Genomic DNA, 26,327 nt, shown 5'->3' on the forward strand with positions numbered 1-26,327 from the left:
GACAAACATGGAGCAGTCGATTAACCAGGAGCCCAATCTTTCTGCCGCCTATGACAGCTGCTTGGCATTGACTAACCAAACAAAAGAAAAAGAATTAAGAAGTAAGCCATGAAGCACTAAATCCTTGTTAGAGTGTTAATTCTGTTGGGAATCTGAAGATAGTCTAAAATAAGATGGAAAAGATAGATTCTTGAAATGACTGCTAAAGGAATCTAAAATGATGTGCTATCAGAAGGTTGACAAAAGATAAGAATTTTGACAGGACATCAAATGGTGACAAGGTAGAAAATGAAAGGGAAGAGAAAGTGCGTGATTTCAATAAACAAAAACTGTCATGAGCAAATGGAGACCAAAAAAATTGAGATCAGGCTTTTTGAAGACTCATGATGGAAATCAAGAGCATCTTGAAAGGATAGACACAGAATTTAAGGAGCCGGTGATGGATGGATACAGGAAGACAATAATCTTCCACAGTAACATAGAATGCAAAAGAGGCAGTGGTGGTGGTGAGGGGCAAATGAATCTGCATGCAAACAGTAAACATCAATCAGGGGCAGCGCTGGTTGCCTGCTTGTCTATGGAACACACCACAACTGGCTGAACAGTCAGGACGAGAAACAATGTTCCAAGGATTGGCGTGCACAGTCAGTACGAGTGAGTACAGGAAAATGTTAGCAACACAGCCATTAAAGTTAGTCTTTTGTTCATGTACAAGGATCAGAGAGAGAGAGAGAAAGAGATAGAGAGACAGAGACAGAGTCAGAATAAAAGTGACAGAGAAAGAGAGACAGAGAAATAGACAGACAGGAGAGATAGAGGAAGAGACAGGGTGATATAGACAGACAGACAGACAGAGAGGGATAAACAGACTGAGAGGGAGACAGACAAGAGACAGAAATGGAGGCATAGAGAGAGGGAAGTGATGGAGACAGACACAGAGACAGAGAGTGAGATACAGAGATATAGAAACAGAGACAGATAGATAAACAGAGAAACAGACACAGAAAGGCAGAGAGAGACAGAGAGAGAGCAAGTGAGAGACTAAGAGAAAAAGGGAAAGGCACAAAGCGTGAGAGAGAGAGATAAAGAGAGAGAGAAAGAAACAGAGATACAGAGATGGGGACATAGAGAGATGAAGAGAGGAGGGACAGAGAGAAAGAGAGACAGTCAGAGAGACAGTGACAGTCAAAGTGAGAGACAGACAGACAGAGTGAGAGAGGTAGAGAGATAGACTGAGAGTGACATAGAGAGTATGATGAAGAGACTGAGACAAAGAGACAGAGGGACTGGGATAGACTGAGAGTGACATAGAGAGTATGACGGAGAGACTGAGACAAAGAGACAGAGGGACTGGGATAGACTGACAGGGAGAAAGACAGAGTCAAAAAGAGATAGCGAGAGTGAGAGTGAGATACAGAGAGAGACTGACAGGGAGTGAGACAGGGACATAGGCATAGAGAGGGAGAGAGAGAGAGACAGAGAGAGAGACACATGCAGGCAGAGAGACAGAGAGCTAGAGAGGGGGGGGATTCACATAGACAGAGACAAAAAAAGAGATAGAGATAGACAGATATTAGAAGACAGAGACAGACCAACCTAGAGAGACACAGACGATAAGGAAAGAGATGGAGAAAGAGAGACAGATTGACAGAGACAGAGAGAGACAGAGGGAGAAAGACAGAGATAAAGGGAGACAGACACTGAGAGACGGAGACAGACTTGACATAGAGAGACAGCCAAAAGGAGGGAGACAGCCAGGCAAACAGAGAAAGGGAGAATCAGTCAGAGAGAGAGAGAGAGAGAGAGAGAGAGAGAGAGTCAGGAGGAGGGTGAGATGAGGAAAGAGACAAACAGAGGGAGAGATAGAGGGAGGGACAAAAGACGAGATGGAGTGTGAAAGGGGCTGAGTAGGAGGGGTGTGAGAGAGGGAGAGGGGATGAGGGGAAGAACAGATGGAGGGGGAGAGTTGGAATGGGGTAGGGCCCTGAGGTAGAAGGTATATGTGTGTGTATATATATATAGGAAAATGGGACAGATGGTGAGTGGAACAGAGAGAGAGGGAGAGTGGGAGATTGAAAGAGAGGCTGAAGGGGAGGGGAAGGCGGGAGGTGGGAAGTGGGCAAGGGGGAGGGGTAAAGTGGTGAGGGAAGATGAGGGGTGAGTGTGATGGGGGTAGGGACAGTAGGATAGACTGGAGGGGGTGAGAGAGGAGTGGGAATTGGGGAGAGGGAGATGTAGAGAGATATAGACAGAGAGATAAACAGTGATAGATAGAGATAGTAGGAGACAGTGACGGAGAGTCAGAGAGGCAAAGAGTGAGCAAATCTGCCACACAACATTAGAATAAAATTAGACTTATTAATTACATTAAGAATAATGAAATGGAATAATCCAAAGTCAGACGAGTAAAGGATGAAGTCTTTAAACATGTTCCCTCCCACTCATTTGTGGAAGAACAGGGAGTTTCAGTAGGGTGGTAAGAATGATGATTCAAAAAATAGAAAGAAAATTGTGAGAAATTGTACAATGAAGTTGTTCTAGTACTTTCACATGCATCAAATGCAATAAGAACAGGAAGAAGGCAAATAATAAATAGGCTAGGTTTCATTTCAAAAATCAGACAGCTGAAGTTAAAGGTGACATTACTGGACATTTGCAATCTTTCATGATGTCACAATTCCACATCACTTCAGATGGCAAATCATAATGAGTTGGATGAGTCAGGAAATGTGTTTCAGTGGCACCACGGTATGGTTTAACAAGATTAAGTTCTTTTGTTTAACATATATATATATGTATATATATGTGTATATGGAAACCAGTTTCTCTGTGGGATCAGGCTGCAATAGAGGCTTTCTATTGTGTACTTTTTTAAAGTCTTTTGTTTAAAAAAAGTCACTTATATCAAAATCAACAATGCTCAGACAAGACAGGCAATCAGGAACCATCACCAGAAAGCAGAGGAAATAAAGATTTTCCTAAAGGAGGACTATATACAGAGAAGTTGGCACAGGCAGTTAAAGTAACATGGACCATATGACTAAGAAACAGTAAACTCCAAGTCTGTCAACATTTGCTGACTTGTGTTATCTGACATGTATAGAGAGTTTCAAGATTTTGTGAAGACTGAAAAGGACTAGGACAGATAAACAGATGGAATATGTATTTAACCAATATCTGATTAAAATATCACATTCCATTTTTCTCCATGAGGCAACATAAGTGTTGTTCAAAAATGTTGCATCTTGAACATTAATATATTGCAAGCAGACACAACGTTATCAGACAAGGTTAAAAAGAGCACCTAAATACCAAATAGTCCTCTGTTAATAACGGACAAGTAAAGCACCCCTAAGACAGTTATTTTTAAGTTTTTTTTAGATACAGCCAGCCAAGTTGGACAGATGATATCCTCTACAATAAACATTAAATCAAACTTACCTCTGCCAAATGTCACACTGCATTTAGATTGGTGCCAATAAGATTTGTCTTAAAAGAATGCAATTAAAGCATGTGACTGAGAAATAACTGTGGATCTGATGTGCTTCACTGTCTCTGACACATGATTCTTTAAGTTTGCTGCCTGTTATGCTGTGCATGCAACGGTTAATGTTCCACAAAGCACATGAGAAAATGTCATATTAATGTCAAGATCCAGAAGAGCGGCAGACAGAAGGGTTTTGCAATGGGCATAGAGCTTAATAGCAAAATTTAATTAAATCTCACTATATCTTTACAGCAAAGCTTTAATATTATTAAAGTACACACCAAAATCTTTGCATTGGTAGTAAGTTGTCTATTGTTAATATGTTAAACATAATACGGCACTGTATATGATTTTTAGATGTCAAAAAATCATGGAAGGGTCTTACCTTCCAAACGTATAGGTAAAATGTTCAATCCGTTCCTATTAACATTTTGCTTATTCCGTATAACACTGGATCTCCAACTGCTAACCACCCCCAGCCCACCCCTCCCCCAGCAAACCTCCTGCCCCCGTGGCCACATTTACTCCTGTGATTAAGAAATGTCAATTCACCTCCAAACCTTATGGGGGAAAAGCTTTTTGGGACCAAGTAGCAATTTTGATTATATTTTGGCATCTCAAGAACCATGCATAACAGAAAATATTACAAAGCACATATTACTGGAAGGAATTAGAAGGACAAGACATTGTGTTGCCCAAACTTGATGTAGAAAAGAATAAATTCAATGTACGATCCCCATACTGGCTGGCTGGCATCTGGAATGATCTTTCAGGTAAGGTAGAAGGGTAGGAACTATGGAAATTTTAAATGGGTTATTAAATATTGTGATGGTCGTGGATATGTTTAGAAGGAGATAGTTGACTGGGTGGTGTCACTAACATTAGATATGGTCATTGCATAATAGCTTGTATTTTTGGCTATAATAAGCAGAAAAAATGCTGGGACATGTGGTTTCCCCATCAATAATTTACCAAGACTATTTAGTAGGCATATAAATGTAACAGTGATTTGCTTTTCAGATAAAGAATTAAAAATATCCGGTTGGTAATAAACGTTCCAGATGTTGCTCTAATGGTAGTGCTGAAGCTGAATGCAGTTGTTATTATAGGGTAAATCTGGCAGCAACTATATGCACAGTGAATTGGAAATTTCCTACTTGGGACTTTTATTCTGCTACAGGCTACACTGCTGTAGTTTCTGCTAAAAAAGCCAAAGCTTCCTAATGTTTGATATGTATCCTCTCACCCCATCTCTACACTAATGTCTCCTACCCAAGAGAATGCATGTTTTCTGGAGTGTTCAGAAATGTTACATCTTGTGAACAGGGATTGTTGAATCGTAGTTGCATACTGCAATTTCCACTTTTATTGCATTTCATAAATTACATTTTGCTGATATGTAACAAGGAAGGTTTTGTCCATAGCTTTCCTGTGACATCACAAATTATCATTTCATCATGACTGTAGCCTATATTCGTCATTGTAAAATGAACACCTATTATATGCAAATTGGAAGCCTTAACTATTAGAAATGGAAATGTTGGGGCAAGGCATTCTCATCCGAAGTGCCAAAGTTAGAAGGATTTCATGGTTCTAATTCAGGAAGATACTATAATCCTGTGTCACTGATATGAAATCTCCTTTTGATCAATTACTCCGTCTTCAGTTTTGAAGTTGCTTTTCCTCAGCCTCTGACCAAAACTGCAAAAAGGCAATCATTGACATTCTCATGTATAAAACTAAATCAGTGAAATAAATATCCTATTGTCATGATTCTGGTGTGAGCACAGTCACATGACTTCCCAAGTCACTGCTGCTTGAAATGGGCTTTGAGTTGGACTAAATGTGGAACCTTTAATCTGCAGGAAATGATAGCGTTACTCTACCATTCCAGGATTCATGCCCTCACAAATGGGTAATAAATATTAGATTGAAAATGTGCTCAGACTTTATGGACTTCAGCATTGGAAGCAAGTGATTCAAACCACATCAGATCCTATTGCTTTTATTGAAATAGTGATGTGGGATCTTTAACATCTTCTTGAGGAACCTTGTGGAGCCTTGCTAAGTGCCTTAACCAAGAACAATGTAACTTCAGTAATGGCAATATGCTCCATACTAGATTTAAGCATCGGTGTAAATTATGGATCAGAACTCATGACATTCTGACTTTGAGAAGAGCATGGCAAAAAATAAAATGAAACAAGGCCCTGTGTTTTTTCTTCCAGTTATTTTGGTAATGTACTAATACGTTGGCTACTTTAAAGGCCAAGCCTCCAAATTCAAATCCCACTTCTCAGTCCCAGCCATGTGCCTTTTTTATGTAGGCTGTAGTTTTCAAAAAGCAGCACTGTAAACTAACTTAAAGCACAGAGTAGCAAGCTAAGATGTTCACCTATATTTCAAGTGAAACTCTTCGTTTTGAACAAGTTAGATTTTACTCCAGAAAGCTCACAGATAATGGCCAGCTTGTGAGAACTTCATGTTACATGGTTACCGTCAGATTTGGTTTAAATAAACTCCAGCGTGCCTTGTGTTTAGATGTGTTAAATTCAAAGCTCACACATTGACAGTGCATGACTGAAGCTTCTTCAAAAGGAAAATGTGATACAACATGGAATATTCACAGAAAATTTCCTGCTGCTTTAAATGCACAAGATGAAGCAGTTCCAACATTAGAGCTATCTTTCTGTTGGTGAGTAGGAGGGCTATTAGGGATCCATATGCAACAGCAGTTAAAAGGGATTGAGAGTTAGATTCCCATGGAACAGGAGCAGAATGGAAATACCCTTTACATATCCTCATGCAATAGACAACATACTGTATATAGCATTTATACTGAACGGCAGGCCTTTGCTCAGTGCACATATAGCAGCAAGCTGTCTAGCAATGATATCTTCAACACATGCAATAAGTCTTCACTTACCAATGCACGTTTTCCCATCAGAGTGCAGTGCATATTTCTGGTGACAGCCACACACTGGTCCATTGTCAGTATCATCACAGGTATGCTGACAGCCCCCATTTCCATAGTTACAGGTTACTGTTTCATGAAAAGTATAAGCCAAAATGTAAACACAGAATTCCATATTCTAAACTTCACTTCTTTATAACATCTTGTGTCATTGAAAGAAATGTTGTGGAAGAAGCAATTCATTCTTGATGTGATACTAATGTGACCTCAGAAGTGGATAAATACTGCTATGGGACTGGAAAAGTGAGGTGATTTTGGCTATTGTTAGAAATCATTCAATTTAATTCTACCAAGTTAATCCTTAACTTTGGATTCCTTTCCCAATGTGAAGAGTGGAGGACTCTAGGTAGTTATGTGTGGGTAAAGAGTGCTCAGTAATTCTGGACAAATAAAGCTTTCATTTGTTATCAAGTCACAAAATGGATCAGTATAACAACAGACCAAGTATGGGAGTGTGGCTGTCATTCCACTTACTGATAATACTGATTCATATACCCTGATGGTTTTCTTTCTCCACAAAATATGGCATGCTGGGAAAAGGAGAAAGCCAATTAAAAATCCTTTTGTCATATGCTCCCTACATTTTATGGAACTGCAGATTGTCCGAGGAAACATAGGATCACCTGGTCCAAACTGAAGAGATGATGATCCTTTTCCACATTATGTGATATGAACTTTTGATATTAAACTGGCAAGGGAACTGGGAATAATATTCCTGAATAAATATAGCTTAAGTAACATTACCATATAATGAAATAATGCAATGAAGGCATAGTGTTTTGATTGGGAGATGTTATACTCTAGGGGTAACTATTGCCAATATTCCTCGCTAAAATTATATTTCTTTTCTACACTTGTCCTTGCATTCTTCATGCTGTGTAAATGCCCAAATAACTTAATCTCTAGCTTCCATGTATGCTAGGCTATATTTAACTATATAAAGTTGGAAAAAATATGTCTAAGAATGATTTCCCTTTTTTCTGGAAATTATTCATAGATCCCATAATTTCTGATCAATTAATTATAGTGAAATTAAATGGAAGCAAGTCAATGAGTCACATATTCCACAGTTCCTTTGAGGGTGACACCCTTTCTGTAGGATCATGCATAGAAAACCCTTAACTTCCGATTACTACTCACTGGCAGCTTTGAAGCTGGGGTAGGGCAAGAACTCATTATGTGGAGAACACTACCTTATTGTTGTATGACCTAAGTTACTAGCATTTAGTAAATGTCTACAAAACTATGGTCAAGCAAATGTTAAAATGTTAATTTTGCTCAGAAATAGTGTAAATTAACCCTCAAGATAATTGAATAACTATTCATTCAGAGAAAACAAAATTGTATTTCATCACACTAATAACATGCACATACATATCATCACATGTCCATGGATCTACAGAAACATTACTCAAGGTACTGTACACATCGTTATTCCTCACTGACGAGATCAAATGTGGACACTAGAGAATTAATAGATAGTTGGGAATACCAGTGCACATAAATATAATAATGGTTCAAACATTAATCATACTTTAATCACATGTCATTGAGTTCACAGTTGCACTACACATGCAATTTGCACCTTTCCATTAGCAATGGTGTTAAAATTTGGGATTATGTACTCAAGAAATTGAGTGAGGTTTGAATACACATTTTTCCAGCTTGGAGGATGGACTGTTAGCACTGAGTCAAACAGACATATTTTAATTCTTACATACTTTTCTTAAATTCTACTGGAAACATTAAAGGATTCAGTAAAAAAAACAATAAAATTTTACAAAGTGTTTGAAATCCATGAGCATTGTACAATGTGTTGCAAGATCAGAGTATCAAACACTTAGATGATGTCGGAGCCACAAGCAGGAGCGATTTAAGACATTGTGGTATTTCTCCCTTTTGCAGTCTTGGCAAGGCTGCCATTCTGTGGTCTGGATAATTGACATATTTTTAAAGTACTTCTGGGACCTCCATTTCAACAGGAAAGTTGACAGAGTGTGAAAGACGTAGACTGCAAGTGGGCATAGTAGGTAATGCATTTCAGTATTATAACACGCATTATATGGCTATGTACAGGTACCACAATTTTTTTCATCGAGTAAGGCAACCATTTTCTTGTAAGTAAGACGAAAGAGCTGATTGTGGACTTCCAGAAGGGTAAGATGAAGGAACACATACCAATCCTTATAGAGGGATCAGAAGTGGAGAGAGTGAGTAGTTTCAAGTTCCTGGGTGTCAAGATCTCTGAGGACCTAACCTGTTCCCAACACATCGATGCAGTTATAAAGAAGGCAATCAGCGGCAATGCTTCATTAGGAGTCTGAAGAGATTTGGTATGTCAACAAGTACACTCAAAAACTTCTATAGATGTATCATGGAGAGCATTCTGACAGGCTGCATTAGTGTCTGGTATGGGGGGGGTGGGGAAGGACTGAAAGAAGTTGCAGAGGGTTGTAAGTTTAGTCTGCTCCATCTAACCTACAAAGTATCCAGGACATCTTCTAGGAGCAGTGTCTCAGAAATACAGTGTCCATTATTAAGGATCTCCAGCACCCAGGGCTTGCCCTTTTCTCACTGTTACCATCAGGTAGGAGGTACTGAAGCCTGAAAGCACACACTCAGCTATTTGGGAATAGCTTCTTCCCCTCTGCCATCCGATTCCTAAATGGATATTGAACCCATGAACACTACCTCACTTTTCAAATATATATTATTTTTGTTTTTTTGCATGATTTTAATCTATTCAATATACGTATACTGTAATTGGCTTATTTATTATTATATTTTGTTCTTTTCTTCTATATTATGTATTGCATTGAATTGCTGCTGTTAACAAATTTCACAACACATGCCGATGATAATAAACCTGATTCATTGGCCCATCTACTTAATAAGCACCATATAGTCTCAGAAAGATATTTTCTGTTCCAAATGCTCAGTATTGCTATAGAGAAACTATTGGAAATATTGCATGATCTATTCCCAACATGCTATTAGAACACACCAATCCATTTTATACTATGTGTTTACTACATCTCCATTAACTTCAGCGAAAAGTCCTAGCATTGACAAAAAGGAGCAGAGTCCCTGCAGAGTTACTCTGAAGAATTTCTTGCCTTTATTAACTGGAATTATGTCAGTGAGCTGATATAATCCAATGGGAAAACCTAGCTATTATTTCTAACAAGATGTGTGCCTCTTTAGTGAAACCTGTTTTTCTTCAGAAGATGGAGATTAAGAGAAAAACATTCCTATTATTTGGCTTGTTGTAGCTGAGAGGACATTTATTTTACTTGACAATACAGTGGAGCATTAAAAGTTCTATATATTATAGCAATTCATTTCATTCCATCAATCACAAGCCTACCTTTCAAGCTGAAAATGGCTTAATTAGTAGAAACAGAATGGGAGTAACTGAACTCAACTCAAGGTCTCAGTCAGTAAAAAGAACATTTAAATAAATCACACTGGATCAGAAGGCTCCAGTTTCATTTTTTTAATTGGTCAGTTCAATTAGCTTGGTTATAATGACAGAAGGTGCATTACAATTATAATTGGATTAGAATGAGCAAATATTACTCACTGTTTTGGTTCTAAACTGCTATTAGGTAGTATTTATTGTTTCATTAATATTGGAAGAATGAATTTATCTGAATGTCATTATTGGATAAACTGCCAGCAATCATTCCTTGAGATATAATACAGTCTTTCAAACTTTGTCAGACTGCATATTCTGAATATAAAGGCATAATTGCACTTGACAGCATTATGGTAATTGAGCATGCTCTTTATTTTCCACCATTGTTAATGTTTTTTCTCTGAACAATCTAAACTGAAATAGGTGGACCCAAGAACCTCTTGATATTTAATTAGAACTGTCTAGGGACCTCATGATGATTCCATTCACAAACTTTATAAAGTGCATCTGAAACATATGCTAGACTCTCTATTTCATCAAGCAAGACATCAGTTATTCAAGCTGTAGACTCCACCTTTACTGTATTTAATCAGAAACTTCTGACATTCCTAATGGGTGTACATACTCTCATTAAACATGAAGGCCATAAGACATAGGAGAAGAGTTAGGCCATTCAGCTCATCTGTCTGCTCCGCTGCCTCTTTCAGAGCCCTGGAGTGTACATCGAGTCCAGGAGACTTAACTACCTTCAGAATTTTCAGCTTCCCAAACAACTCGACAGAAAATCCTGGCAATTCTGGACAATGTTTCTCACCCTTTGCATGCCACCTTGGCTGAACAGAGCAGCACATTTAGCAATAGACTAAGACAACTGCACTGCTCCAAAGAGCGCAATATGAGGTCATTTTTACCCTTGGCCATGGCTCTAAAATGAGTCAACCTGTAGCCAAGGAAGTGATGACCCTCCCCCCTCCTGTTAGACTGTTTGTAGTTACTTATTTTTTTATTTTTTCTATTTATCTTCTAATATTTATGTCTGTGCACTTGTAATACTACTGTGACCCAATGTCCAGCTTGAAAAAACTCCCTGAACATAACAGGAAATACAGAGGGTCAGGTGAAGAGATGAACAGCCCAACTATTTAATTATTGTCCCTGTGAATTTTGTAGCCAATCTGTCTGAAGAGTTAAGTTGTAAAATTGATGAGATTTTTTCCATTGCGTTTGACTGTAAACGAAATATTTGACAGTAAGGCTTTGAAAATTATCGCCCATTAATTTATGCTACAAGCCTATGCATAAATGATGTTGTCATGGTCCCCACCGAACAGCTGCAGTCATCCAAGTTTCAGCACTCCAATTCCCCAGAGAATGGTTAGTTGCCACTGTGTCTATAAGACTCAGAATGCCAGTTATTGCCTACGACATTCCTCCATGGAAAGTCTGTACTTAAAATGCTCATGCTGAGCACTCAGTGCTCAATCATACGAGTTCAATTTCTAGTACGACTATTTGTGTTTTCACTTTTGGATTTCATTTGTGTCATTTTGCTTATTTTGAATCTGAGTTAATTCTAGACCTAACTCTGCACTTTGGTTCACCATCATTCATACCATTCTCATTGCAGGTATAGACTCAAAAAAATTTATTCTGCTCATTGCGCTGTTTAGATTTTAGAATATAGAACAGTACAGCACAGTAACAAGCCATTCATCCTATAATGTTTGTACCGATGATGCTAATTTTAACTAATCCCATCTCCCAACTCATGGTCTATATCTCTCCATTTTCTGCCTATTTATTTGCCTGTCTAAATGCTTCTTAAATATTACTGTCATATCTACTTCCAGCACTTATCCTATGGCAGCAGTCCACATACCTACCACTCTTTGTAAAGAGGAGCTTACCACTTCAACCTCTTTTATATCTGAAATAGAGGATCAGCTGTGGATTGGTAGAGATGGCTTGGGAGCATTTTGGCTCTGTTTTGAAATGCTCCTCTGTTCTAAGGAAAATTGTGTCATCTTTTCCAGCCCTGCATGATTGCTCTCTCAGGAGAACCTCTCCCATGGTCTCATCCAGTAACATCCTGAGAGCCCTCTCGTAAGCCAAGACTTTGGTATATTTCTTGATGAAATTATCCAGTATGGTTTGGCTAAAAATAAATTTCCAATTTTACTACATCCAAATGCTATCTTGGAAGATTTTGTTTTGGGGTGAAGGAACCAATAACTGAAACAATTTATCTTATATAATAATTATTCAATTCCTAGGCTTTTGTGTGAAAACATGCATTGAGGTGAAATTCTGGGATATAGTTGGCGAGAAGTACTGGAATACAAAATAGAATTTTGTGCATAGAGCAGAAAAGCTATGAAAATCCAGCAACTGATGCATGTCTTCAAAGAAAAGATGAAGTCTCTACCTACATGTGCAGTCCCTTTGGTTTTTGGCGAGCTCAAAACCAGGCCTGCATTCACAAGCCACCCCACCCTTTGGTGTCTCTCGACAGATATGTGCACATCCATGATCTTTGTTCATGCAGTTCATCCCCTCTGTAAACAAAGCACAACACAGAGACAGAAAAAGAAACATTAGGTTGCAGCTTCAATACCTGTAACTCCCATGGCTATTTCATGACCAAGCCAAGTCAACTGTGCTTCCAAACACGTAACCTGAATTACAAACATTCTCTCCCAATGTTACATTTTTGTGAAAGGTGGAATATCTGCCTTCCTCTAAGACAAAATGATGGCGACCAGTCAAATAAATGATATTGTAATTACCCAGATTCCCTGACATTGGTTCAGGTTGGATGAGACCAGCTAATATAAGCTGACGTAAACCTTCATGCTCTAGAGAACAGCTGATCCTCCTTAGAGGTGCATACTGTTTCATGAACAGAATGATGTTGCATTACTGTGCACCCTGTAGCCTCCAGGTTAGAATATCACATGCGTGGAAGATGTTCCACAGTTGATATGCAGATAGATGACAGAGCACAATTTTTCACAGTCTAAGTTGTGCAAGATTCTTGGTGAGATCATCTATGAGACTGAAATAATGTAAATGCAAGTTAGTTAGAAAGTTCAAAAAATAGGTAAATAAAAATATATTCAACATACTGTACCCTGGACCAGCTCCTTAAAAAGGGAGGGGCTAAGTGAGTATTTAACTAAATGTGAATGTGAACATAGAACATAGAATAGTACAGCACAGTACAGGCCCTTCAGCCCACAATGTTGTGCCGACCCTTAAACCCTGCCTCCCATATAACCCCCAACCTTAAATTCCTCCATATACCTGTCTAGTAGTCTCTTAAATTTCACTAGTGTATCTGCCTTCACCACTGACTCAGGCAGTGCATTCCACGCACCAACCACTTTCTGAGTAAAAAACCTTCCTCTAATATCCCCCTTGAACTTCCCACCCCTTACCTTAAAGCCATGTCCTCTTGTATTGAGCAGTGGTGCCCTGGGGAAGAGGCTCTGGCTGTCCACTCTTAATATCTTGTATACCTCTATCATGTCTCCTCTCATCCTCCTTCTCTCCAAACAGTAAAGCCCTAGCTCCCTTAATCTCTGATCATAATGCATACTCTCTAAACCAGGCAGCATCCTGGTAAATCTCCTCTGTACTCTTTTCAATGATTCCACATCCTCCCTCTAGTGAGGCAACCAGACATGGACACAGTACTCCAAGTGTGGCCTAACCAGAGTTTTATAGAGCTGCATCATTACCCCGCGACTCTTAAACGCTATCCTTCAACTTATGAAAGCTAACACCCCATAAGCTTTCTTAACTAACCTATCTACCTGTGAGGCAACTTTCAGGGATCTATGGACATGTACCCCCAGATCCCTCTGCTCCTCCACACCTCTCACTCCACACCTCACACTTCTCTGGGTTGAACACTATCTGCCACTTCTGCATCCTTTCATTCAAAGCATTTTTAACTACTAAGGTAGTGCATAAAAAATGTTGTGCCCCAAAAGACAGAATTTTTGGTGTAGGACGTCATATAATTCCACAGGATTGATGAGACCATATTGGGATACTGGGTAGTATTCCTAAGGGCTCCATTCTCAAGAAAAGATGTATTTGCCTTGGAAGCAGCATAACTAAAGATTCAGACATCCATTCTGAGGATAAGAGGATTGTCCCTCCAGCTGAGATCAAGGAATTGGCCAGTAGCCTCAGGAGTTTTGAAGAAAGAAGGATAATCTTATGGAAATAATTGAAATTCGAAGAGGAGTTGACAGGATGGATGGATGAGATTACAGAAATTTTCTTTAACCTTACAGGATGGTGAGTGTTTGGAATTCCTTACCACATAGGGCTTTGGCTTCTCAGCATATTCGTGGATAAATTTGATAGGTTTTGAACTCTAAGGGAATTGAAAGATTTGGAGATCAGGCAGGAAAGCAACTGGATGATTCCCATATAGAGGATTGCGTATAATCTCATTCAAAGTCACTCTATAGGACCATTGGGCTTATATTTTTGCTCCATGAGATCAGACCAAGGTCCAACTCATTCATCCTCTGATTTCCCAGTAATACATTTTGATCATGAATCTGACCAGTCATGTCAAACATTCAGTTTTTATCAACTCAGAACCAAATATGACATTAAAAAGCTATTTTGACAAAGGCGACAGTTCATAGAGATCCTGTTGCTTGAATGGGCAGTTCCAATGTTAAATGTTGATATGAAAGCATAAATAAACCTCATCACAGAAAATACATCCATGATTTCTAAATGAAGTAACCTGTGATTTTTTAAACTGATAAAGATTAATGAGCAAAATTTAAAAATAATATTCAAAATTTTTATACAAGCCAAACACAACATCTGTAAATTTAGTTGAGCAAAATGTGATTTGGAAAATTACTGCACAAATATTTATCCAAAATATTATTGTGGCCTTGATTTAAAACCCAAGTTAAAACAGCGAAGAGATGTCGTATAGACCTTCACCCACAACTATTTACAGTGTGTTAGCTCTTTTCTTTTATTTATTATAGTATCAGTGTTGGGTGCTGATCATACCAAGTGATATTCCTGTATTGACTTCTCATTTTCCTTCTTTTCAGTAACGAAGAAGTAAATTCAATTCAGCAGTAGTTTTCAGATGAATCAAGTTCTAACTCTTTAGAAGTAAGTTCAGACTTTGATAGATAGGGTGCAGTACTTCAGCACAGACCATCTGGAAATATTTGTATGCATGAATAGCTGGTGGTAGTTTAGGTATAAAGAACAAAATATGGAAATAGTGCTGATATATCATAAAGAACTTGGAAAATTATATAGGCCAAATAATTAAATTGACTCTTCCAAAAGCCAAGGGCTCTACAGCTTTTAATATAAGATCCCCATAAGAATGGGGAATGGTCAATGACAAAACCTCACGCCCAGGAAATATGCACATTCCATTAAACCGCCCCCCCCCCCAAATAAATCAAACAAATCTCTTCTGCAATGTGTTGTATTTTCCCTAGTGTTGATTCCAGATAGCCACACTGGACAATATTACCAGGCTCTGAAAAATGCAATGCTAAACCTGTTAGTAACTGGAATGGCTTGGCAGTATTTGTGCTTAAAAGAAACAAGAAACTCAAGTGCATGAATTCTAATTAACTTACAACCATGTTTGAAATTTCTCACCAATGGAATGGATTTGTTTCATGCACATAAACCATAACAACCTGCACAATTGAAGCATCATTTCATGAATTCTAAAGGCTGGAAAACTCTGTGTACAAGTTGATAACTCAAACCATTCCAGTCTAAGTACCTCCTTGAGAGCTAAGCAGTCTCTCTGACAGAAAATTAACTTTGGCAAATGTTGACTCTCATTCCCTCAGGTTTAAATTATATGCAGATTTTTTTTTAAAAAGGGCAACTAAATGTGATTTTTCTTTCTTAATGTGCCTTTCAACTCTTTTAGTATATCTACTCTTCCCTTTCCACTCTTTAATCTCAATATCTGTGTTGACTTTGAATTCATTATCTTAACTTGCTTTCTTATTTCAGACGCCAAGCCCATTACTAATTTGAAGAATTCATAAAACCACCATTCAGAATACAGTACAGGAACTGACCAGTTTCCCCCACCACAGTTATATTGACCATTCATCAACACTAATCCCATTTGCCTGCATTAGGATCATTTGCTTCTATGGCTTGCCAATTAAAGTGCCTGTCTAAATGACTTATCATCATAGTTATATCTGATTCTGTACCTCCTCTGGCAACACATTCCAAATACCAACCTTTCTGTTGATCGGTTAAGAATAGACAAAATTGCTTATTTTGTTCACAGAAATCCTAATGCCCTGTGGAGGTTCTTGTCCTTTTGTATGCTTGCTTGACAGTAATTTGCCCCTTCCAATTTATGAGAAATCCAGTGAAATGGAAGCAAAATTTGACTCAATAGACATCAATAAACCCAGGCAAAAAAAACATGATACATAAGAGATCAGAAAAAAAATTGTTTTTTTTCCTGTAAATTTCCTGAGGGGAGAGGAGACACAGCTCATGATGAATACAGGAAAATATGGATATAATCTGGTTCCAAGTGTTTAGATTCTGTTGAAACATTTTAATCAGAAATTGATGGAAATTCCTGAGCAAACAACAAATAGCCAATTCATTTACTGCTTTTTTTTCCCCAAGGATTTTGCCAATCTCTGATAAAATTGCATTAAGATTTTGGATCAAAGAAATTCAGAGGCATTAAATAAACAACTGATGGTCAATGAGAGATTCATCCAAAGACTACACAAAACAGTGGAAACATTTCCCAGTCAGAGAATGCTACAGAGAAGATGAAGACCATAAAAATACTGAATGAGCACAAAATGGAAAAAAAAAATCAGAATGATTACTTTAACAAAATATTCATTAAGGACAATGTAATCACATTCTCTTTCTTAACATAACTAACAGATCAGTGGGCTACAAATGAATGGAAATCCTCGACAAGCTGGTAGCTGTTCAATACAATCACGAGAGGAAGTCAGCAATTCCAGCATGATGGATATTGGGAGACAAATGATGCAATAAATACCATTGTGATACTGGACAGAAGCATTGTAACAATGCATTTGTATCTCACTATTTCTGATCCCAAATACGAAAAAAAAGAGCATTACTAAAGTAGGATCTACAGTCCTGTTAATTTCACTTTCATTCCATGTAAAACAATAGACTCAATTTTCAGGAATAGCATGATGGAGATCTTTGCAATAATAATCTCTCCAATAAGCGGCAAGAGGTTGGATAATCAGTCTCTTCAGTTACCTGGAAGAAATGACACATCAAGTGAACAGCACAAAGCTTTGCTATGTGGTGAACCTTGATTTCCACAACATTTTTCAGCTTTTTAGAAAACCATCCCTTGGTATACTATAATCAATTAATCTAGGATATTAACAATCCTCTGCCATTAGGCATAAGTGATTCTTTATTTTTTTCTTTGATACTCTATTCTGATTCTTCATTAACAATTCTGTGCTGAGATACTGCCTAATCTGGGACTCAAGATGCATAATTTATGTAATATGGTTAGGGTACTGAAATGAACATCCAGAAATACCAAGTTTATAATCCAACAAGGGCAAAATGCATTGCTATAAACTTGATAACATGAGGATAAAAAATCTTTAACTAGTGCCTCAAATCCTTCAAGAAAGGGAATCCAAGTATTATTTTTAAGAAGCTCCAATCTTAATGGTGAGCTCTAAAGCCAATTTATTTAATACACATTGGCTTCAGAAAAAGCCAGATGATCACCTTCTCAGAAAGTTAATGAGCATAAAAGGCTGTGTTATCCACACCCTGAAAAAAAACAAAATAAAGTTTAATCACAAGTTGTTGCACTGGTTTTGCATACAAAGAAAGAAGTTGAATTATTTTCCTACATTAGTAAAAGGAAAAATGTCTTCAAATGAAAGGAAATAAAGCAATGTATTGCTACATATTTCAAAACATCTGCTCGTTCCTTTGTATTTCTGCATGACCACTTAATAAATGTGTTTTATAATTTTTAGCCTGAGTATTTTGTTCTGCTACAATGCTGTATTTCATTGGTTCACTGGGATTTGGAAAACACAGTGGCCTGACTGGCATCCAGTGACATTGCATCAGTCATCTAACCTTAAAGATCATTTATGCCTTTGGGATGTAAATCCTTCATACTGGTCAGTAAATTATTTTTAATGCAACTTTATTGGTAGATGAGTCACTGGAAGTCCAGGCTGAGCTTTGATTCATAAGTGTATTGCTTGATGATTCAGTATATCTGATTTATAACAACTCCATCATGGTGTTGCTGAAAAATTGAACATCTTGGAAGTGACAATCAAGGTTAGATATTTTAAGAATTTCCATTCTACCATCAATTATCCAGCCATTGCATTATAATTTTGTCGTGTCACATTGGAATTATTATGGATTAGTGTCAATTTACTATGTGCTTCATGTCAGCAACGTTAACAATGTAAGATGTTAGTACAAATCTTAATGCATCACTTGCCTTAATCTCTATAAATTTGTCTTGCTTGTTTAAACACTGAATTTTTCTTTGGTTGACCTGTTATATTCACAAAAATTACAACACCTGGATTTCGTCACTACCCATCAATTCTTGTGTTTACTTTCTCAGAGTCTAACCCTTCTTGGTATCTTAATCAACCATCACTCCTTCACTCATCCTCTCACATCTACCTGCATCTGTACTCCTATTATCTTCATTTACACTTTCTTTTCCCCTTACCTCCCCCGCCCCCATTACCAAATACCATTTAACTTTTTTTCCTTTGACTCAATTTAACTGGGCAAGTCTTCTGGAACAAAAAGCTAAAATAATGTCTAACAAAACAAAACTGATTGCATTATGTGTGACAAGCAGAAAGCAAATCTGACAAATCAGCTTAAGGTATGATTGACCCCCAAATTCACCTCACACTTCATGCTCACAAGTACTCACAACATGAAAGGACAGACTAAACCTGAAATGAAAGGAGAAGAAATGACTATAAAAATTCTGTTCTTTGATGGTACTTTGTAACCAGATCAACAATCCTCGCACCCTCCTCCTTTCTCTGAGAGGTGGCTCCTTCTGCGTTAACAAAAAAGGTTGCAGGAGTATTTCTTTCTTTCAAACAGTGCATAGCCCACATTAGTACGATTTTTATCTTTGCCTCCTATGCTGCCAGAATACTTAACACATTTTGATACTTCTCAATTTTATGTCCATAGAAACCATAGATAAACTACAGCACAGAAACAGGCCTTTTGGCCCTTTTTGGCTGTGCTGAACCATTTTCTGTCTAGTCCCACTGACCTGCACACGGACCATATCCCTCCATACACCTCCCATCCATGTATCTGTCCAATTTATGTCATGCACATAAATCTGTTCTTTGGGGTTAGATGGCAGATGCAGTGGTACTGGATGCCAGGCCACTAGTATTCAATCAAATGTTATAGCAAGATCCCAGCTACCTGCTGTTTGTTAGCTAAACACCATCAAATTAAGAATTTGGCTATGTCAGTATTTTGTCCACTCAGTTATCTCTAAGCTCAAGTTTGCTCTGTGCACCGATAAAAAAAACAAAACTGGCATTTTTGGACTTGTACTAGTACTATTTTATTACCAATATTTTCACATCAAAACTAAACTTTTCATAGCACTAAAGCACATTTGTTATAATAGTGGAATTCAAAATATTCAGGTAGTAAAAATAATATTTTACCAGAACTTGAAGGAATGATGAATTTACAACTTAATCATAAACACAAGAGATTCTGCAGATGGCAGAAATCTTGAGCAACACACACAACATGATGGAAGAACTCAGCAAGTCAGGCAGCATCTATGGAGGGAAATAAACAATCAATGTTTGGGCCAAGACCATTCACCAGGACCGAAAGGGATATTCAGCTAACCTACATCTATCACACATTTTGCCAGGGTCCTTGATATGACATGATTGGTCTGATTTGAAGTCTGCAAGAAAGCATTTGTCATTCTGTGTAAAGAGTAGATTGTCAGTGGGATGTAAAATTGATGGGTGTCAAGAAGTACAACTTCATTTTGTCAATATAAGAAACATAACTTAGAAATTCTTAAAAATTGTGCCGAAGAGGCACCTTGCACTGTTGATAAAGGAACTGCAATTCCCCTCCCCCAGTCCTTGGCATTCAGAAACGATAGTTAACAGATTAACAGGGCTCAGATCTTTTCAACAGATCTCACACTGTTTGAGCATTAAAAAGATGAGCTTCTTTGAAAGTAGCTTTGAAAGCATTTTCTTCTGCATTTTAATGTTAAACATGGATCATTTTTGTTAAAGCTTCATCAATGTTTGCTCAGAATGTGTTCAGCTAATTAACCAGGCAGCTCCTGAATGCATCTTGTTTGACAGATACATCTTAAAAATTCAATTCAGGAGAATAATAACTTTAAAATTAAACTTGATGTGAGCAATTTAATTATTCACTTCACACCACAAATTTAAAGAACTGCTACTTCATCTCAAGATGAATTTTTGCTTAACTTAATTAAAGAAAAAAATTCAAACAGCATTTTTTGTTGTTTAAAGAGAATTATCCAGAAATTAATCCCTGCGAAGTGGCAGGAGTACATAGATTTAAATAAAACAGAATTTCAGATACAGAGTAAACTATGTTATCTGAAAGCGAAGGGGTTCCACACTTAGCATTTTAGGAACAACTTCTCCTCCTCCAACATATTTCTGAACAGTCCATCAATCCATGAACACTACCTTGCTATTACTCTTTTGCACTATATATATTTTTAATGTAACTGAAAGTATTTTTTATGTCTTGCACAGTACTGCTGCCACAAAAAAAAACAATTTTCATGACAATATGTCAATGACAATAAAATCTGACTGACAATAAATTCTATGTTGCCATTTCTTAGCACCATTTAGCAGGGATGAAATTCTAGTCACTTTTTATTCTAACCAGGTATACACTTGCACATGCAAAAGCAGCTCATTATGAAGCAAGATGCTATCACTTGTAACACCATATCTTTGCTTTCTCTAAACTAAACTCACTATATTGTTCTCACCCCAATGACCAGTGCCTTTTACCACTTGCAATATTTTTCAAAGTTCTGTTAAAAAAAAGTTGATATCTGGAAGGTGCCTCCTAACCACTTTCCTATCAAAAATTAAAGGGGTTATCAATTTAAAATTTGACAACTTTAAAACAATAAACCCTTAATTACAAACTGCACAGTGAAGAAATTTAAATTCCATTATTTACTTTAAGAAAATTACATAATGGGGACTGTGGAGTCACTTGATCAAAAATTCAAGCCATATAATTTCTAACTACAAAAGCTGATTGGAGGTGGGGTAGAAACACATACAATTATGCAAGTGATAGATAAGATAGAGGCAGGAAAGTTGTTTCCACTGGTAGGTGAGACTATAACTAGGGGACATAGCCTCAAGATTCGGGGGGGAGTAGGTTTAGGATAGAGATGGAGGAAATGTTTTTTTCCCAGACAGGGGCTAATCTGTTGAATTCTCTGCCCAATGAAGCAGTGGAGGCTACCTTAGTAAGAATATTTAAGACAAGGTTGGATAGATTTTTGCATAGTAGGAGAATTAAGGGTTATGGGGAAAAGGCAGGTAGGTGGAGGTGAGTCCATGGCCAGATCAGCCATGATCTTATTGAATGGCGCTGGCCTACTCCTGCTCCAATTTCTCATGCTCTTATTAATTTGTAGTAAATGACTCACTTCAGGTCAGCCTAAAGACATCTGGCATCTATAAGGCCACTACGTTCTTCATTTCATCAAATTCCAGCTCTTTACTAAAAAGAGTTAACACCTAATGGACAACATGCTGAAGATCACTGTGGACTGCTGCTAAGTTTTCCCTGATATCGCCTACAAGAGATCAACAACTATCTCAGTGTCACAATGGCACTGCAGTTTGTTGCCAATGCTTAACTTGATAGCATCAAAGAATGTAGAACGATACAGCCCTATGTCCAATGATGTTCTGTCACTATTTCATGATCAATCTGACCCTCCTCTCCTACATTGTCCATAAACCCCCATTTATCTTTCATCTATGTGTCTATCTAAAGTCCCTATTGTATCAGCCTCCACCACCACCCCTGGCAAGTGCATTCCAGGCACTTAGCACTCGCTGTGTAAAAAACCTACCCCTGGCATCTCCCCTAAGCATTCCTCCACTCATCTTAAAAAAAACGTCCTCTTGTATTAACAAATGCCGCCCACACTGGGGAAAAAGAAGCGTGTGCTGTCCACTCTATCTATGCCTCTCAAAATCTTATATACCTCTATTGAATTGTCCCTCATCCTCCTTCACTCCGAAGAAAAGCTCTAGCTTGCTCAGCTTTTCCTCATAAGACATGTTCTCTAATCCAGGCAGCGTCTTGGTAAATCACCCACGCTAAAGTTTCCACATCCTTTATATAATGAGAAGACCAGAAATGAGCACCACTCTCCTAGTGTGATCTAAGCAAAGTTTTGTTGAGTTGAAACATTACCTCCTGGCTGTTGAACCCAATGCTCTGGCTAATGAAGACCAACACACCACACTGCCTTATGTGCAGCAGTTTTAAGAGGTCTGTGGACTTGGAACCCACTGCGAAGAATTTTGACGTTAACCTTGCACTCTGCCTTCAATTTCAACCTTCCAAAGTGTATTCCTTTCCACTTTACTAGATTGAACTCCATCTGTCACTTCTTAGCCCAGCTCGGAATCTTGTCAATATTCCTATGACTACTTTCTACACCATCCGTTAGTCTTGTAAGACCATGGATCTGCTCCTGGAAAGTCTTCACTCTCCAGGGTGCAGGCCTGGGCAAGGTGATATGGAACACTGGCAGTTGCCCATGCTGCAAGTCTTCCCTCTCCACGACACCGACGTTGTCCAAGGGAAGGGCATTAGGACCCATACAGCTTGGCACCAGAGTCGTCGCAGAGTACTGTGTGATTAAGTGCCTTGCTCAAAGACACAACACGCTGCCTCGGCTGGGGCTCGAATTCACGACCTTCAGATCGCTAGTCAAACGCCTTATCCACTTGGCCACGTGCCCACACTTCTACACCATCCACAACACCACCAACCTTCAAAGGGTCTGAAAATTTATGAACACACCCTTCTATTTCCTCATCCAAACACAAACAGCAGGGCTCCCAGAACAGGTCCGTATGAAACACCGCTAGACACCGAACTCCAGGCAGAATGTGCTCCACCTACTACCACCCTCTGCCTTCTGTGGATTGGCCAATATATTTATTTAGAGATACAGTGCAGAACAGGCCCTTCCAGCTCAAAGAGCCATGCTGCCCATCAAGCCAGCTATTGATCCCAGCCTAATGACCACTTAATCTACTAACCGGTACACCTTTGGACTGTGGGAGGAAACCAGAGCACCTGGAGGAAACCCACTCACTCACAGGAAGAATGTACAAACTTTTTTACAGAGGACACTCTTCACATCCATGCAGAATGCCTTGGGGCTTTGCTTAATCCTACTTACCAAGGCCTTATAATGACCCCTTTTAGATCTTCTAAGTCACTTATTAAGCATCTTCCTGGCTTCCATATAACTCTCAAGAGCTCTGTCTGAACCTTGCTTCCAAAATCCTCAGTATGCTTTCTTCTTCCTCTTGACCAGATGTTCTACTTCTTTTGTTAACCATGGTTCCTTCAACCTACTACCTTTTCTCCATCTCAGTGAGAGAAACCATTTCAGAACCCTAAACAACCTTCACATTTGCACTGAGCATTTCCTTAAGAGCATCTGCTTGCAATTTATGCTCCCGTTCCTGTCTAATACCCTTGTAATTAGTCCTCCCCCAAATAAATTTCCGGTATCTTCTGCTCCTATCCTTGTCCATGGCTATGCTAAAGATCAGGTAGCTAGGGTCACTAACTCTGAAATCTTCGCACACTGAGAGAGCTGACACTTGACCAAATTCATTGCCTACTACTAGATCCAGAATGGCCTCTCCTCTAGTCAGCTTGTCCACAGACTGTGTCAGGAATTCTTCCCGGACACACCTAACAAATTCTGTCCCATCTGAACCTTGCACTAAGGACTTGCCAATATCTGGGAAGTCAAAGTCATCCTTGATAAAAATCCTGTTCTTATTGCAACTTTCCAAAATCTGCCTCCTTATCCACTCTTCAATGTCCCTGTTGCTTTGGTAAATGGGGGAGGGGGAGCGATAGAATACTTCAAAACAGAGTGATTGCTCCCTTCATGTTTCTGACTTCCACCAACACTGTCCTTCCTTTCTGCAGTTGTGATACTATCTCAAATTAGCAATGCCACTCCCCCATCCCTCACCCCTCCCCCCCAATTTCCTCCTACCTTATGCCTTTTGAAGCACTTAAGCCCCAGAACAACAGTCATAGTGTGAGATCTACTAGTTGGCACAGGCCTTATGGCTGTGATTATTTTTATTTTGCTCCTGTGCCTCACTGGCGCATTAGGCAGCCAACTTACCATTTCTTTAGCTTTTGTCTGTTTTACAAGGCCGAGTTGTTAGCACAGTGCTCAACCTAGCACAGATGGAAAGAGTGCAAGGAGTTGGCTAGATTCAAACCCAGGACCACTCGCCCCCAAAGTCCGGTGCAGATGCCACTACATCACCAGCTGACTTCAATTATGGCTGTGATGGCAATGATATAATCTACCCCTGAAGACTGCAAGACCTATGGACTGGTGGAACTAAATTCCACCTCCTTCTCCAAGAAACACAGCAATTGCACTCCTTGTCAATCAGCTAGCTCAGATTACAAATCATAAATGCAAGTGTTTGATAAATTCATGCAGAGAATGCTGTCTATACTCAGGTGGAGACAGAAATAAAAACACTTTCAGATTGTTCTGAACTGGAATTAACTATTGATCCTGTTAAATGAAACAAGAAACAAAGATCTTTCGAGAGTCATTCAAAGTTCAAGTACATAATGGGGATAGATAAAGGGATGCAGCATTGGAGGAAAGGGAAAAGCAGGGAGGTAAACATCTACTGTCTTGTTGGTACTAATGGCCAAGTCTGGCATTCCAACATTTCCAGTCAGACTAATCACATCATTGCCATCATTTCTGTATCACCGTTCTTGAAATGTTGGTGTAAAAGGAAAGACTACTGAGGAGAAACTTTGCACTAACTGCTATATTGGATGCCCTTTGTGACTCTCACATAAAAAAAAATCATCATACACTAAACCTTAAAAGAAGAAAATAGAGATAGTAAATATCTACCTAAGTAGCGGTGAATGATCCATTCACCAAAGAGCCTTGCTCTTGCCATGGATCATTACAGCAGTTGAGTAAACTATCAAAAACTAAGAACTAATTTCTTCAACAGTTAAAGAAATATTTTGCTCTTCAGGTGTACAGTACAAATAGGAAGACCATCCAGAACTCCACTACAACAGTTTGTACTTAAAGTAGCATAGGTCACATTGATTTATATTCTGTTTGAAACAGTTTCTACTGAAGTCAGAAAGTAAATATTTCACATATATGAGCAGGTTTTTTTTATTAGTGTACATAAAATTTACTAATAAATTAATTCTTTTTGTCTCTTTCTCTGTGTAATAGGATTCAACACAATGGGCACCTCTCCATAAATCTAACTATATTTATAACTCAATTGAAGGAACATGGAATTGGTCTCTGAAGGAATAATTTAGCACCTTGAAGAGAGATCAATTTCCCCGCACCATGTCACATAGGATAGGATTTTATGAGACACAAGAAAGACTACAGCTGCTGAAATAGAGTAACACACAAGAAAATGAGAGGGTGGGAAGAGGTGCAGTCAGTGTGACTGTGGGATTTGTAAAAGATGTCGGTAGCTAATCTTTATCTGGAAATGGAGGCAGAGAAATCAGGAAAAGAGAGAGAGAGAGATAGAGAGAGAGATAGGGAGAGAGATAGAGAGAGAGAGAGAGAGAGAGATAGAGAGGGAGAGAGAGAGAGAGAGATAGAGAGGGGGAGAGAGAGAGAGAGAGATGTCAGAGATAGACCAAATGAATTTGAGGGTGGGGTAGACATTGGTGGCAAAATTAATGAAATTGACAAGCAAGGGTGCAGGAATCAGCACCAATGCAGATGTCAAAGTAAATTTATTATCAAAGTACATTATCAATGTCACTATATGAGATTTGTTTTCTTGCAGGCATAGTTAGTAAAGCCAAGAAACACAATAGAGTCAAAGCAAGTCTGCACCCAACAGGATGGATAAAGTTGCTTCAATGTAGTGGAGAAAGAGTTTGGGAGTGTTACCAGTGCAGGTTTGGAACATGGATTGTTCCACATAGCCAACAAAAAGGCAAGAATAGCTAAGGCCCATCTGAATGCCCATGGAATCAACCTTGGATCAGAGGAAGTGGGAGGAGCCAAA

General features: G+C 38.6%; 1 protein-coding gene across 3 annotated transcripts in view; it reads right to left on the reverse strand.

Annotated features, from left to right (window-relative positions):
* Positions 1-26,327, reverse strand: part of scube1 (signal peptide, CUB domain, EGF-like 1) — a 269,935-nt gene that overhangs the window by 112,719 nt on the left and 130,889 nt on the right. For all 3 annotated transcript variants that reach the window (XM_072267854.1, XM_072267853.1, XM_072267852.1), the window contains 2 exons: positions 12,309-12,434; positions 6,414-6,530 (listed from right to left, as the gene is read on the reverse strand). In XM_072267854.1, coding sequence (XP_072123955.1) covers positions 6,414-6,530; positions 12,309-12,434 — 243 coding nt within the window. The remainder of the gene's footprint in view (positions 1-6,413; positions 6,531-12,308; positions 12,435-26,327) is intronic.

This window comes from Mobula birostris, chromosome 9, assembly GCF_030028105.1.
Source record: "Mobula birostris isolate sMobBir1 chromosome 9, sMobBir1.hap1, whole genome shotgun sequence".
Taxonomy (NCBI): Eukaryota; Metazoa; Chordata; class Chondrichthyes; order Myliobatiformes; family Myliobatidae; genus Mobula; species Mobula birostris.